Here is a 16,483-nt window from a genome sequence, read left to right as displayed (position 1 = left end):
TGTATTAAAAGATTTTAAAATAATTATTTGAGTTTCTATATGGATAATCTAGATAACTAAGGATTAAAAACTAAAATTTTTTTCCTGAATTACCAGAAATTTTCTGATTTTCTCAAATTGATGCCATAGTTTTATATTACATAATGACTAAACTGTCAATTTTTGGGTTTTTAAAAAAATTTTTTTAATGTTAATTTATCTTAGAGACAGGGAGACAGAGCACAAGCGGGGGAGGGGCAGAGAGCGAGGGAGACACAGAATCCGAAGCAGGCTCCAGGCTCCGAGCTGTCAGCACAGAGCCTGACACGGGGCTCAAACTCATGAACCTTGAAATCATGACCTGAGCTGAAGTCAGATACTCAACTGACTAAGCCATTCAGGTACCCCTAAACTGTCAATTTTTCTAATACTGATAGACCAACTCTATTATTTACTGGCCCCAAACTCAGATGAAACATCAATTACCAGACAGTCTTCAAATATCCCTTGCAGAATTATCACAGGATATATATTTTTGTCATCTCAGTGCCACCAGTTAGCTTGCTGTTGACACAAATATTTGTTTACTCATCTTTCAAGAAACTTTACTCCAAGATAATATTGTCAAGTAAGGAAGCTGATAAATAAGGAAACTAATGCAGATGTAAAATAGCACAAAATTATTAATTTGTTTTAGGGAATTGTTATTCAGTAATGACTTTCTATGCAAAACTTTTAAACTGTGCGAAAGTCAGAAACTGAAATCTAAAACTGTTTCAGTATTTTTTTTTTTAATTTTTTTTAATGTTTTATTTATTCTTGAGAGAGAGAGAGAGAGACAGAGCATGAGCGAGGGAGGGGCAGAGAGAGAGCGGGACACAGAATCCGAAACAGGCTCCAGGCTCTGAGCTGTCAGCACAGAGCCCAACACAGGGCTCGAACCCACAAGCGGTGAGATCATGACCTGAGCCCAAGTCGGATGTTCAACCAACTGAGCCACCCAGGCACCCCTCAATATATTTGTAAATAATGCCAACTATGCATGATGTGATTAGTATCTTATTTATAAATTGCTGTTCTCTGTTTATTTTAGGTGTGGAAATTAAAATAACACAAGTATTTTTACCGGGGCTTTGATCAAGCAAATGCTCAAAAGGTATTATATTTATAGTATTTATAAACTCCTAAACATTGCTATTAGATAATCTAAACCATTTTTCTTTCTTTAACCAGGGACTACTTAGGCCAATCAGAGTAATGGGGAACAAATTATATCTAGTCTCAAGATCAAAGGAAGACAGTGTCACAGTCATTTCTGTTAACAGATATTTATCTACTTGTTTCAGCTCCTCCTTGATATCCTTAGCCCCTCTTCTAATTTTTCTCTAGTCTTACAAATACTAAAATAAGTTATCTCCCCTCATGTTTCTGTGACATAGGCCAAAAACATAATTTTAAATCTACCTAGCAATCAGGAGCTAGGTCTACAACATGCATGAGTTCTACAGTTGGAAATAAAACCCTAAAGTACCTTTAGTTATTTTTCTTTTTAAGTTTATTTATTTTGAGAGAGTGTGAGAGAGTTAGCAGGGGAGGAGCAGGGAGAGAAGAAGTGAGAGAGAATCCTAAGCAGGCTCTGCATCACCAGCATGAAACCCAACATGGGACTTGAACTTATGAACCCTGAGATCGGGACCTGAGCTGAAACCAAGAGTTGGGCTCTTAACCGACTAAGCCACCCAAGTGCCCCAATGCTAGAGTACCTTTAACCAGAAGAATCTTTATGTTAAGAAAAGTCTCTCAAGTGTAGCATCAGGAATAAAGATCCTGAAGAAATGAGGGAGAGAAAGAAAGGGATCTAGCTTTTCTAGACAAATCATGTGACTCTGGCAGTCAGTTGCTGACTTGACAGTCTGATCACCCTTGTATTCACTACCTTTATCTAGATAAAACTTCCTGTCATTATATTCCTTTGGAACAAACATCTTCCCCTCTTATTTTATCTAGAGATGCTTATTTTTTTTCTAATGTTTATTTTTGAGAAAGAAAGCATGTGAGCTGGGGAGGGACAGGGGGGTGGGGGTGGGGCAGAAGATCCAAAGCAGGCTCCGCCCCAACAGCAGTGAGCCCCACGTGGGGCTCGAACTCACTAACCGTGAGATCATGACCTGAGCAGAAGTCAGACGCTCAACTGACTGAGCCGCCCAGGTGCCCTGCAATGCTTATTTAGTTGCTTGCTCTTTCCTGAAAGGAATGATGATGCTTTGATATTTGCTCAGTTTTTAGAATTCAATCTGTAATTTATGTTTTGTTTGCTTGATTGTGTATGAATTCATTTATTATATCACTTATTATAAATCTTGAACCTATAGTAGATACTCTACTTTGAGATGTGATTAAACGTAACTTTACATTTTTAACCATTACTAGTTAAAATAAAACACTTTGTGTAAAATGGGAAAACAAAAGCTATTGAAGCATACCTGGAAGCCCGAAAGATTCACTTTGAAATGCATCTCATATTTCTAAGACCCCTGTGTAAATTATTTACCCTGTCATCAATAGGAAGAATTTATATTTTGTGTTGTGCAGACTGGTTAATGGGAGACTTTCTCAGAAAGTCTAGAGAAAGTGAAGATGTGCAAAAAGCTAGGCCAAAGCTTCTTGGAAGCAAACAGCTCAGATCTATGAGATAGTCTCTCTTAAATACAAAGCAGTAAACAAGTATCTTTTTGCTGCTGAATACTTTGTAATAGCAGGTGATTTTATAGCTGTTCTAATACGGGATTTTCAGTTTTACCTTGGGTGAAAGCAGTGGAAGACCTCTTGTCAGTCAACAGTCAAGGAACCAGCTATAAGAATAAGAGGCAGAAAATAGCATAAGAAAACAAACCCTTCTTAACTCCTGTAACATCAGCCTTATATTAATACTTAACTCACTCAATCTACTATCCCTAAATTTATCAGATACAGATACCAGTTAACAAATACCAGATACAATATGATTACTAGATACAGAAAACAGAGTATCTTTTCATTTTTCTTACTTGTCCCTTTTAGCCAGAAGGAAATTCTTAGTTCTTACAGTGTGTTATTTTGTTTTGCATTTTGTTTGCATTCTGTTGCATTGTTTTTGTATGCATTTAAAGATTGAGAGAACAAAAATGTAGAACACAAAAGGCATAAAGTCCAAGATTTTTGTTGTCGCTGATGCCAGTCCTTATATCACCAGTCAAAAACAATAGTTTGTGAATTTTTTGAATCTGAAATGCAATAAGAATTTAAACTAAGTAAGCAAATTTATAGACAAATTTTTGATTTGGGAAGCTTTAACTTGGTAAAGCATTAAGATTAAAATAAGTTATATTCCATATCGTATTTATGTTTATCATAATTGAATGGTTATCACTTGTGATATTACATGCTTTGAACTTTTTTCAATTTCAACAACAAAAAGTTGGCATTCAGGCACAGTAGTGATCTCTCATCTATGGGAGATAGGTTTCTGTGTATTGAACCAATACTGAGATAACTTCAGATTAAAAGCATATTCGAGATATGTGCTACTGTCCATTTGGAAGTGACTATATGTATTATAAGTGAATTTTTCAACTTTAACCCATGTATATGTACATGGGTTCGTGGATGGCACACACATGCGTGGGCAGCCATAACCCAAGAAGTTGTGTGACCTGCAGGGAGGCAAACGTGAACTCTCTAGTCAGGAAAGTCTCAAAAGAGATAGAAGAAACCTCTCCCTGTTTTTTTGGTTCTTGATTATACATTTTAAAACTGATAATAAAATACTTTAAGCCTATGTAATTTTATTCATTTAGGTATTAGAATTAACAAAATGAAGATTTTATTCTTAGGCAAATCTGTCACCTGAAACCTCCAAAGCATAATGAGATTTCAGTTCAAAAGCTAGCTTTCTTGGACTATAACATGTGGGTAAACTAATATTCTCTCAAATTTAAGAAAAGCTAATTTTACTGACTAAATATCTGGTATTTGACATTGCTCCAAAAACCAGTTAGTCATAAACATTCTCTCAGGTTTATTTTTACTTGTTTATTTAAGTAGGCCTTCTAGGGGTGCCTGGGTGGCTTGGTCGGTTAAGCGTCCGACTTCAGCTCAGGTCTTGATCTTACGGTCCGTGAGTTCGAGCCCCGTGTCGGGCACCTGTTTCAGATTCTGTGTCTCCCTCTCTCTCTGCTCCTTCCCTGTTCATGCTCTGTCTCTCTCTGTCTCAAAAATAAATAAACGTTAAAAAAAAAATTTTTTTTTTTTTAAAAAGTAGGCCTTCTACATCAGTTTCTACGGCTATAACTGTTTCATTACATTACAAACTTTGTTACACAGAAAATAAATTGCATGTATATTTGAATACTTAAAATTTTGTTTGTTTGTTTGTTTTTTAACTTAGAAGTGAGGGTAAAGTTTATCCCTATCAGTCTTTCACTTACTTTGTAAATAGCTCTTGCCTATTTAGAAAAATCTGTCTCAATCCTGTATGTAAAGTCCTAAGGCTATGAAACAACTTTTTGTTAATTGTAATAACAACCTCATAGGGTTGTTAGGAGGATTACATTAAATCTGTATGAAGAATTTAGAAAGTGCCAGGCACATGGCAAGCAGTTTAAAAAAAAGATTAGTGTTGTTGTTCTGTTTTTTAATGCATACAAAGAAATATAGCTCCTGTGGTATTGTCAAACCAGTTAATAGACCATTATTACACAGGTTCGGCTCTTACTTGTTCCTACAGCCTAACCTGATAGAGTTCCAAGAACTTCCTCAGTTTTTGCCAGAATTCTTAGAGGGGACCAAAATGGTCCTTCTTCAGTTGTTTTATGACTTTTAAAATCCACACAATCTACATGAACACAGCATGGATTTCCCTATCAGCTTACTGCCTCTGAATCCCCACCTGCTGATCCCAAATGAAAATAGTTACTCACATCTTTATTCCATTTGACTGATAAAATTGCTTGAATTTTTTCTGACTTTCCCTGCAAAATTGGGAGATGAAGAGAGGAGTGTTTTGAAAAGATTCTGTACTTGGGGCGCCTGGGTGGCTCAGTTGGTTAAGCGTCCGACTTCGGCTCAGGTCATGATCTCACGGTCCGTGAGTTCGAGCCCCGCGTCGGGCTCTGTGCTGACAGCTCAGAGCCTGGGGCCCCTTTCAGATTCTGTGTCTCCCTCTCTCTCTGCCCCTCCCCTGTTCATGCTCTGTCTATCTCTGTCTCAAAAATAAACGTTAAAAAAAAAAAATTAAAAAAAAAGAAAAAGAAAGAAAAGATTCTGTACATGCAAACGTTTAGGTGTCCTTCAAATGTTGTTACAACCAGGTACTTTTTCCTAACAATCAGAATAGCCTGGCATACATCTGCCCAGGGAAAACTCTATCATCTGGACTTCAGGAAGATTAAATGCTAATTTATATGAAGAGGTAAAAAACATTCCTATTGTAAGTGGGAACTGTGCTATGTGTACCAGTGTGGCATCATATTGCCTATGCTTCCTTATTATTTATCTTTGTGTGAATATGTGTTGTCTCAACTATATTTAAAATAAAAACTTCAACAGCAATATCTAGTAATACCTTTAGATCTTTGAAAACCATAGGTGTAGCACAGTATCCTGACAAAGGTGGGCACACAGTATTTGTTGATGATAATAGACATGGAACTGACAGAATTAAATAAACTCAGTGAGCGAGTTGATGAAAGTTGGAAGCATCTAGTGAATATTGTAACTAGGATATGTGGGTCATTAGAGTGATGGAGAAAAGAAAGCAAATAGAATAAGAATATGAAAAAGAATGGAATAGGTGAGTTGCTTCTTGATTTTGATATTTCATATTTTCTTGGTTATGTCACATGATTTTAAAAATGGGGTACAATTTAATACGTGATGGGGTATATAAAATACAGTCCTAAATTAAGATTGTTAAATCTCAAGTCTCGACTTTATTTGTGGCTTGTGAATGTAGGATGGCATTTCATTTTGGGGGTTATCTCTGATGTTCTTAAGCCTTCTTTATGATGCCATAGTTAGGTCTGGATGTCTGACTGTTGAAATATTTCAGAAATAAGCTGGGACCATTAGAAGGAATTCTGTATGATGGGGTGCCTGGGTGGCTCATTCAGTTGAGCGTCTGCATCTTGATTTAGGCTCAGATCATGATCCCAGGGTCGAGGTATTGAGTCCTATGTCAGGCTCCATGCTGAGTGAGTAGCCTGCCTAGGATTCTCTCTCTCTCTCTCTCTCTCTCTCTCTCTCTCTCTCTCTCTCTGTCTCTCTCCCTCTCTCCCTCGCGCTCTCTCTCTCTCTCTCTCTTCCCCCACCCCCGGCTTCCTCCCTCTGCCCCTCTCCTCCACTTAAGCCTGCTCTCTCTCAAAAAAAAAAGAAAAAAAAGAAGAAAAAGAATTCTGTATGAGATTATGAGGGCATGGGAATAGTTGAGAGTTATTCTGAGTGCTCTTAGGCCAATTACAAATACATTTTGGATCACATATTAACTTATGGAGATGTGAAAAAAAGTAGCAGTAGAAGAACCACCTTAAAAATCAAAATTTAAAAGAATTGATAGCTACAGCCCCCTGCCTCAATCCATCCATTAGTTTACCTATTCATAGTCATTTCTGAGAGAAGTTTAGGGATGTTTCTTACCAGCAAAAGAGAGAAGGGCATAGATACATGTGTTTTAAAAATCTGAAAACAGGGGTTCCTGGGTGGCTCAGTTGGTTAAGCATCTGACTTCAGCTCAGGTCATGATCTCACAGTCCGTGAGTTCGAGCCCTGCGTCAGGCTCTGTGCTGACAGCTCAGAGCCTGGAGCCTGCTTCAGATTCTGTGTCTCCCTCTCTCTCTGCCCCTCCCCTGCTCATGCTCTGTCTCTCTTTGTCTGAAAAATAAATAAAAACATTAAAAAAATAAAAAATAAAATATAAAAATCTGAAAACAAAATACTACATATTTATAGTTGAAATTGGGGGAAATAGAAAAAAACAGAAGATAAATAAATTGCTTACCATTTTTGGCATATGTGTCTCCTTTTTTCTTTCCCTGAGACCACTGATACATAATTTTTTTCTGTTTTTTAGCATATATTTTATGATCTGCTTTCCACATACTACCTAATAAATACTTGCCCGTATTGTTAAATAGTCTACATAATTTTATTTTTTAAAGTTTTTTAGGTTTACTTATTTATTTTGAGAGAGAGAGACAACACATGCAAGTGGAGGAGGAGCAGAGAGAGAGGATCCCAAGCAGGCTCTGTATTGTCAGTGCAGAGCCCCGCACAGGGCTCAAACCCACAAACTGTGAGGTCATGAGCAGAGCCCAAACCAAGAATCAGACACTCAGCTGACTGAGCCACCCAGGCATCCCTAGTCTACATAATTTTAAATGGCTGCGTAGACTGTCTTCCATCCTTAAGATGTACTGTGGTTTAACTAATCTCCTATTGTAGGACATTTAGATTGTTTTAAGTATTTTCTATTAATACATCATTGAACATCCCTGTAAATAAATCTTTCCACATATTCCTGATTATTTCTTTAGAACAGATTGCTAGAAAGGGACTTGATGGTCAGACAGTTTCCTTTTTTTTTTTCTTTTAAGTAATCTCTACACCCAATGTGGTACTTGAACTTACAACCCTGAGACCCAGAGTTGCATGCTCTACCACCTTACCAGCCAGATGCCCCAGTATACATCTTTTTAAAGGCCATTGGCAGATACAGCTGAATTCCCCTCTAGCATACTATATATTAAGATAATAAAACATTTATATTAGGATTCTGAATGTAGTCCAATTCTTTGTCTTGCAGCATTCCTTCTTAACTCTACAGTAAGTAGATGGAACCCATCTGTGTAATAGGGGAGACAGAGGTTATTAGTAATTCACAAACTGCATAATACTTTTAGAGGGGATGGGTTTAAGGAATACTATTGCAAATTGTACCCATAATGCAAATTTTTATTTAGCAATTTTAATTGAAATGAGATCATACTCTATGTCCTGTATAAGATATATCATGTGATTTTGTCGTAGTGTTTACATCAAAATGAAACTATGTGGAGTGCTGTTTATATATTGAAATGTTTTCATTTTTTTTACTTGTAGCCATATAAAGAAGATACTTAACAGTCATTTCTCAACAATTATATAGTCAACTGATGTAACAATGGTACTAATATTGGGACGAAGACTAAACAGAGAGGATCTTGGGGTGCGTGATTCCCCAGCTACTAAACGTAAAGTTTTTGAAATGGACCCTAAATCTCTGACAGGCCGTGAGTTTTTTGACTTCTCTTCAGGATCATCCCATGCTGAAAACATACTCCAGATATTCAATGAATTCCGAGACAGCCGCTTATTCACAGATGTTATCATTTGTGTGGAAGGCAAAGAATTTCCTTGCCATAGAGCTGTTCTCTCAGCCTGCAGTAGCTATTTCAGAGCTATGTTTTGTAACGACCACAGAGAAAGCAGAGAAATGTTGGTTGAGATTAATGGTATTTTAGCTGAAGCCATGGAATGTTTTTTGCAGTATGTTTATACTGGAAAAGTAAAGATCACTACAGAGAATGTACAATATCTCTTTGAAACATCAAGCCTCTTTCAGATTAGTGTTCTCCGTGATGCATGTGCCAAGTTCTTAGAGGAGCAACTTGATCCTTGTAACTGCTTAGGAATCCAGCGCTTTGCTGATACGCATTCCCTCAAAACACTCTTCACAAAATGCAAGAATTTTGCATTACAGACTTTTGAGGATGTGTCCCAGCATGAAGAATTTCTTGAGCTTGATAAAGATGAACTTATTGATTATATTTGTAGTGATGAACTTGTTATTGGTAAAGAGGAGATGGTTTTTGAAGCCGTCATGCGTTGGGTCTATCGTGCTGTTGATCTGAGAAGACCACTGTTACATGAGCTCCTGACACATGTGAGACTCCCTCTGTTGCATCCCAACTACTTTGTCCAAACAGTTGAGGTGGACCAATTGATCCAGAATTCTCCTGAGTGTTATCAGTTGTTGCATGAAGCAAGACGGTACCACATACTTGGGAATGAAATGATGTCCCCAAGGACTAGGCCACGCAGGTGAGAAAACTGTTTGTGAATGAACTACAACATAATCAACACAAGTTTTTATTTGTTTAATATTTTTAAACTTCCTGAGTGAAATCTCAGTTAGTCATTTTATGTATTGTCTACATGTAGCTTTATATGATTTAAGATTTGTTATGGATTATGTAAATAATTAAAATGCCCCGCTCCCCCCAAAAATAAAATAAAATGTCTCTGCCAGTGAAGGCTAGATTCAACAGTAACATTTTTTTGTTATTGTTCTGAGCTATGAAAGAGTATGGCAAAGGGTCTTTACAACTCTGCACATCTCAATATATTTCTACTTATTTCTCTTAACATTTATAGGATCCCAGATCATTTCACTTTTCTTTCCAGAGGGCCTTTGGATATAAAGTAGACTAAAGACTTTGGTAGACTGTCTTGGATTGCCTCTACATATAAAAAACAACCGACCAATTTACAGACTCCCTTTTTTCCAAACAGACAACTTGAAATATAATTGTGAAGTAAATAAGCTGCTATATATTGAGTGGATTCTTAGATGTAAAACCCATGTTTCAGATCTCTTCTTATTGCCATGGTTACTATATTTAATGTCAATCTCAATTTTTAAATTTTTTTCTGAATATAAAAATTGTATCATCAGAGAGAATTTAGAAATTTATGTTTGGAGGTGGGAATTCAATTCAGTATTATATTTGTATCATCTTACAATGTGTATTTATAAAGCACATATAGATTTTAATTCATAAACTATAGAAAAATAATATCCATGCTTTAATAATTGAAGGAATAATACTAAATGTGCCAAACTGTGAATAAGCAAGAAACAGCTATTGTGAGAAATATTACAGTAAAAAGTGTTTCTAATATCTTTCTAACAAAGCTAATTTTTTTTAATTGTGGTAAAAAAAAGCATATAACATAAGTTTACCTTCTTAACAATTTTTAAGTGTACTACTCAGTAGTGTTAAATATATTCACATTGTTGTGAAACTGGTGTTTATTTTTATTTTCACATAGCGTCTCCACTTTTCCTATAAATTTACTAGAGCATAGCTCTTAAATCAAATTTTTAGACTTGATTTTGATTATTATTGTTTTATATGTGATTAAAATTCAGCAGATTAGGAGATAGCATGTCTTTAAAATCTACACTAGTTTGGATATAGTAAGATTTAATCTCTTTCCTCATATGTAAAATGAGAATGATGATTTAAATAGTACTTAGTTAACTATTAAGTGCAATAACTCTTAAGGTACTCATCCTCAGAAGTGGTGTGCAGAAGTACTTAAAAATTATTAGCTATTATTATTTATGTAGTATAGTATAGGTCTGACCCACTTTAAGAAAACTCCCAGTCTGAACTTTTTTGGATACAGTATTGGGTAATTAAAACTACAAAAAAATAATGTAATATTTCTTTGTATTAGAGTTAGAGTGCACTTTTTTCTTCAAAGTCAACTGAGTTTCATGAAAAGTAATTGCTTTATAAGAAAGAAATATAAAATATTTTACTCAGTTTTTTAACAAAGGACAAGAACATACAATTTTATTATATAATATACTGATTTTTTTAAGCTGTTATTTTATTTAAGGACTGTTATGAAACTTGGGCTGAGCTTAAAAATGTAAAAGACCAAGGTTCTTCAATGTATTAATTAAGAACACTGGGGATGCCTGGGTGGCTCAGCCAGTTAAGCACCAACTCTTGATTTTGGCTCAGGTCATGATCTTACGGTTCATGGGATCAATCCTCACGTCAGGCTCTGAGCTAATAGTGCAGAACCTGCTTGGGATTCTTTCTCTCCCTCTCTCTCTGCCCTCTCCTGCTTGTGCTCACTCTCTCTCCCAAAATAAATAAATAAACATTAAAAAAAAAAAAAACAACACTGAACAGCTTTGGGACTGTTCTAGAACTTTTCCGGATACACAGTATCCCTCCAAGGGGAAAATCGTGTGTTTTCTTTTAGAGAGAAAGAGAGAGTGCACGGAGGAGAGGAGCAGAGGGAGAGAGAGAGAATCTCAAGGAGATTCCACACTCAGCATGGAGCCCTACATGGGGCTTGATCCCACGACCCTGGTATCATGACCTGAACTGAAATCAAGAGTTAGATGCTCAACCAACTGAGCCACCCATGTACCCCAAAATTGTGTATTTTTCTAAACAGAATGCCCTTATAGCAGAGAGAACGGTTTTGGGTCACATAGGGTTAATAATACCTTTCCTGCATATCTCCTATATATGCATAAGATTAGAATTAGGGACCAAGGAATATATGTTGTAAAATCAAACCAAGTTATTTTATTATTAACATTATAAAAATATGACATAAATGAAATCAGATTGCAGCCTAAGGATAATTAAGCTTAGAATACAAATAGATAATTTTCCAATTCACTTAATTATTTGATTTGTAAAAATGTATTTTACATCCAATTTTTAAGGGAATCAATCCATTTCATACAGTGAAATAATCTGTATAAGGTTGTAATGTCATCTTTATTTAAGGGAAGAGTAGGAAAAACCAAACTGTAGTTACATTGAATTTACAGAATATTGTAAATGTAATAGAAGATATTTATTTTATGTAGGCATTACATGAGGAATATAAAGAGAAATGCTTTATTTTACAACTCTACCATCACCTCCTGTTCTTTATATTCTTTCACTTATCTGTTACTGCATATTAGTACCAATCACTAGGAATTTCATTATCTGAACAATGTGTATTGTTTGTACAGGTTCTCATCTTTCTGAGAAACTCCAAACTTCTTTGAAAGAGGAGTGATGTCTCCACTTCAAGTACAGTTCACTCCTCTGACTTCTGCTCCAGTCCCTCTACTGAAACTCCTCTCAATCAGGTCATTACTGACCTTCTATTTGTTATTTGTTAGCTTCTTTGCAGTCTTTATTCACCTTGATCTCTCACTAGGATTTGACATTATCAATTGTTTTACTTTTTCTTGATGCTCTCTCCTCCACAAGCTTCTGAAACACTATTTTCCTTATGGTCTTCTTCTCCAGCTGCTCTTTTCCAATTTGATGGTTCTATGTCTTATCTTTGAAATGTTGATCATCCCCTTGGTTCACACCTGTCTGTCTTGCCTTATATTACATCTTCCCAGATTATCTCATCTATTCTCTTCATTTTACTTACCATATATGCTATTGACACTCAAACCTATATCTCCAGCCCAGACTTCTCTCTTTTATTCATGCATTCATTCAGCCAATTTTAAAAAAATTATTTGTTTATTTTTACTTCAGGATGCATCTTTAAAACAATAACATAGGCGTACCATGGTGGCTCAGTCAGTGAGCATCTAACTTCAGCTCAGGTCATGAGCTGAAATATTTTGTTAATTTTTTTAATGTTTATTTATATTTTGAGAGAGAGAGAGAGCGTGTGCAACAGCATGATAGGGGAGGGGCAGAGAGAAAGGGAGACACAGAATGTGGAGCAGAATCTCCAGGCTCTGAGCTGTCAGCACAGATCTGACATGGAGCTTCAACCCATGAACCGTGAGATCATGACCTGAGCCAAAGTCAGATGCTTAACTGACTGAGCCACCCAGGCGCCCCAATAATAATTCTTTCATATTAACTAATACCCAGTCCATATCCATATTTCCCCAATCCCTAAACTGTTCCATAATGAACCTTGATCCAAAGACCACTCATTGCATGTAGTTATTTCCACCAAGTCTTTTATTCTAGAACAGTTTTTCATAATTTTAACTTGTTGATGGGCAAGTTGCCCAGGAGAATATTGCACCTTCTGTATTAGGTTGCTTCCTTATGGTGTTACTTAGTTGAATTTAGCTATGTTTACTGGAAACTGGAAGTTAGCTCTACAAGCTCCAGCTTGATGGAGACAAGTTAAATATTTTTGGCTAGAATTCATCCTAGGTAATGTGTATATATTGTATGGCATTACATTAAGAGACATAGTATATCTGGTCGTCCCACCTTTAGTGATGCAAAAGTTAACTCTGGATTAGGGTGATGACAGTCTGTTCCTACCACTGTACAGTTAGGTTATAGTCCTCACATCAGCCAGTATTTCTTCAATGCTTATCCTGTGCCAAGTATTCTGTGGAGCTCAATCCATACTGGATATTCTAACTATATATACCCACATGTCTCTCAAATGAGAGAGAAAACCCCAACATACATTATACTGAAAACAGTATGATAGGGTTACTTAGAAAGAAAGTATGGGCCAATCTAAGAGCATGTAAATTCTGATAATCTGTACTACCAGTTGTAAAGCCCTGGTAGAAAAAACAATAGAGACCAATCATAGGAATAAAGCTTAGGAATAGTTGTCTTTTTATTAATATATATTATGTAACTTTAAATCTCTGTACTAATAATACATAATACTGTTTTTTAATAAACAAGTGCAAGCATCATTATGTGTTCAGAATACTGGCTTCAGAATCAGGCTTAGTCTAAGATCTGGCTCTGTATGAACAGTTAATTCCATGACTTTAGGCAAAGCATTTTCACTTCTCTATCAGTTTCCTCTTGTCTAAAATAAGCCTAATGCCACTTTGTAATATTGCGAGGATTGGAAATACCATATGAAAAGTGTATACGCTCGTATTTGACACAAAAATACACAATAAAAGTTTTTACTTGTTTTATGAATAATAAAAATGCATTACAAATTTGTGCTATACTTTTACAGAATAGGAAATATTGTTTGAGAGACAGAAATGCTTAATGTGGTTTATTTTAAGCATAGTTTGTTCATGTCTATGGAAAAATTTGATGCTCTTTGTCACATTCCATTGAAGAATAGAGATAGCTAAGATTTAATAAGCTTATCATTTTGAGTTTGGAATCAGTTTTAAGTATTTTTCTAATAATTGTCTATCTTGCCTAATAATCAGTTAACTATATAATGAAAATTATGTGCATAAGGGAGACAAGGTTCAAGTTCCTGTTGGAAACCAATGAGTAGACAAAGATATGATTAAGATTTTGGGCAGGGGGTGGTGGTGCCTGGGTAGCTCAGTCGGTTAAGCAGCCAACTCTTGATTTTGGCATAGGTCATGGTCTCACAGTCATGAGATTGGCCCCACATCCAGCTCTGTGCTGAGGGTGGAGTCTGTTTGGGATTCTCTCTCTCTTCCTCTCTCTCTGCCCCTCCCCCACTCTCACTATCTTGTCTCTCTCAAAATAAATACATAAATCTTTTAATTTGTTTGTTTGTTTGTTTTTAAGAAATAGTATTTTCGGGACATCTGGGTGGCTCAGTCGGTTGGGCATCCAACTCTTGATTTTGGCTCAGGTCATGATCCCAGGGTAGTGGGATCGGGCCCTGCATCAGGCACCATGCTGAGCATGGAGTTTATCTCTCTTTCTCACTCTCTGCCTCTCTCCCCCACTTGTGCTCGCTCTCTCTCTCTCTCTCTCTCTCTCACAGAAAAAAAAAAAAAAGAGTATTTTAAAATTCAGTGTTTTCAATTTTTTCCACTCCGTCTTAAGAATAATAATCTGTTATACTATAGTATGCATAGTTTACCATTTTTCTCCATGTTAGTTTCTTTATTTTTAACTCAAACATTTTTACATAAAAGTATACATGTAAGTCTCCCTCTACCTGACCCTTGATATATCAATTCTCCCCAAAGGATACCTGTTGCCAGTTTTTTGAACTCTTTAGAAATATACTTTGCATATAGAAGTGGGCATGTGAATATATGCGCACATACCTGCCTACTTTTTTTTTATGCACTCCACTCTGCACCTTGTTTTTATCACTTATAAGTATCTTGGAGATTATTCTATATCAGCACATATAGATCTTTAAGTCAGTCTGTTTAGAGTATTCTCTTACTATGGACAGGTCACTAAGTGGGAAGGTTTTCAAAGGCTGTTTGGGCAAGCATGGAATCCAAACAAAGGGAGTTAGTAGATCTTTAGAATCAGAATCCTCTCAGCTAGTATAGCTTGAGCAAGTCTCCACAACCACAAAAATATTCTTACCAAAGAACCAGTAATGTTCAAGTTAGCTAACCTAAGATTCTTTTTCCCTTAGAAGTAACTTGAATGAGCACAGGAAATGTTTGCCTCTGTGATTATTATACTTTTTCATTCATTTACTTGTTGCTTCTATAACTGACCAAACCCCTCTTTTGATATGTAGGGTTTTTTTTAGATATATTAATACATTGAGTTTAGTAAGTGTCATACCTTATGGACTAAAGAACCATGTAGTCTCATATCTCTATTTTAGTTAATTATTTTGTTTGGTGGAGCAGTTTTCAGATATTTTTGAATCTCGGAATATAGATTCATCCTATAGTATCATCTTGAATGCCTTTTTGTTCTAGTTGCCATCATCAGCTGGAGTAACTTATTTCCATTAAGGCTATCATCTCCCCACCATAGATAAAAGTTTTCCAAGCTCAAGAAATAAAAATAACTTCTATTGGGTTAACAGTCTCTATAATGAGAACACTAGACCTGTCTTTAAGTTAAAAGCCATTTGGTTGCAAATAAGACCTTCCATACAGGCAAAATTACTAGTTTATTGATCCTTTCAAATAAAAACACATTCCAGTACACCCAAAATGATCCTTTATTTAGTGGGACTAATTGTTTTTTTGTGTTTTGTTTTTTTTTTTTTTAGTGGGACTAATTGTTTTGACCATTAGCTTTTTGTGCTCTTTTCTCTTGTCCCAAGGTACAAAAACATACAATATATGTTTATTAGGCGAAGAAGTCTTGAAAAAGGCAAGCAACATTAAGCAAAGAGAAACTATAAAACAAATAAAATGTTATAGGAAAAGTGTAAAGCACAATTCTATAATATAATAATAGTTGTATTGATTTTACATTAAAATAATTGGGAGTGGTTGGACCCCAATGACAGTATTTAGCAACTTTTGTTTTGATCAATCAATAAATAAGGCTTTGGGGCGCCTGGGTGGCTCAGTCGGTTAAGCGTCCGACTTTGGCTCAGGTCACGATCTTGCGGTATGTGAGTTCGAGCCCCGCGTCGGGCTCTGTGCTGACTGCTCAGAGCCTGGAGCCTGTTTCAGATTCTGTGTCTCCCTCTCTCTCTGACCCTCCCCTGTTCATGTTCTGTCTCTCTCTGTCTCAAAAATAAATAAACGTTAAAAAAAATTTTTTTTAAAAATAAATAAAAATAAATAAGGCTTTGAGGAATATCACATGGATTTGTTTTAGAGGTATTTTAAGTGTAATTTTGGGAAATGATACTTTTATGGAAAGAAAGAAGTTAATAGTTATACTACGTATCTGGTGTTATTCTTTTTACTTTTAATAGTTTTGTGTTGGAATTACTCATTTTGGAATACTTTAATAGTCTCATTTTGGAATTATTTGGAAAATAGTATTGATAATATTTCCATCTTTCCAAT

The 16,483-nt window shown here is 35.8% G+C and overlaps 1 protein-coding gene across 7 annotated transcripts in view; it reads left to right on the top strand.

Annotated features, from left to right (window-relative positions):
• Window positions 1-16,483, top strand: part of KLHL24 (kelch like family member 24) — a 43,119-nt gene that overhangs the window by 8,083 nt on the left and 18,553 nt on the right. For 4 of the 7 annotated variants that reach the window (XM_019463301.2, XM_019463298.2, XM_019463300.2 and 1 more), the window contains 2 exons: window positions 1,073-1,135; window positions 8,113-9,093. In XM_019463301.2, the coding sequence (XP_019318846.1) occupies window positions 8,174-9,093 (920 nt within the window). In that variant the 5' untranslated portion in view covers window positions 1,073-1,135; window positions 8,113-8,173. Of the gene's footprint in view, window positions 1-1,072; window positions 1,136-8,112; window positions 9,094-11,827; window positions 11,948-16,483 lie in introns of those variants that run through there. The other 3 variants (XM_019463303.2, XM_019463302.2, XM_053903598.1) reach the window with 2 other exon arrangements.

The sequence above is a fragment of the Panthera pardus genome, unplaced genomic scaffold, assembly GCF_024362965.1.
Source record: "Panthera pardus isolate Hobbes unplaced genomic scaffold, ASM2436296v1 HiC_scaffold_16, whole genome shotgun sequence".
In the NCBI taxonomy this organism is placed as follows: domain Eukaryota; kingdom Metazoa; phylum Chordata; class Mammalia; order Carnivora; family Felidae; genus Panthera; species Panthera pardus.
Note: the sequence above shows the minus strand (reverse complement) of the source record. Positions and strands in the feature narration are given on the sequence as shown.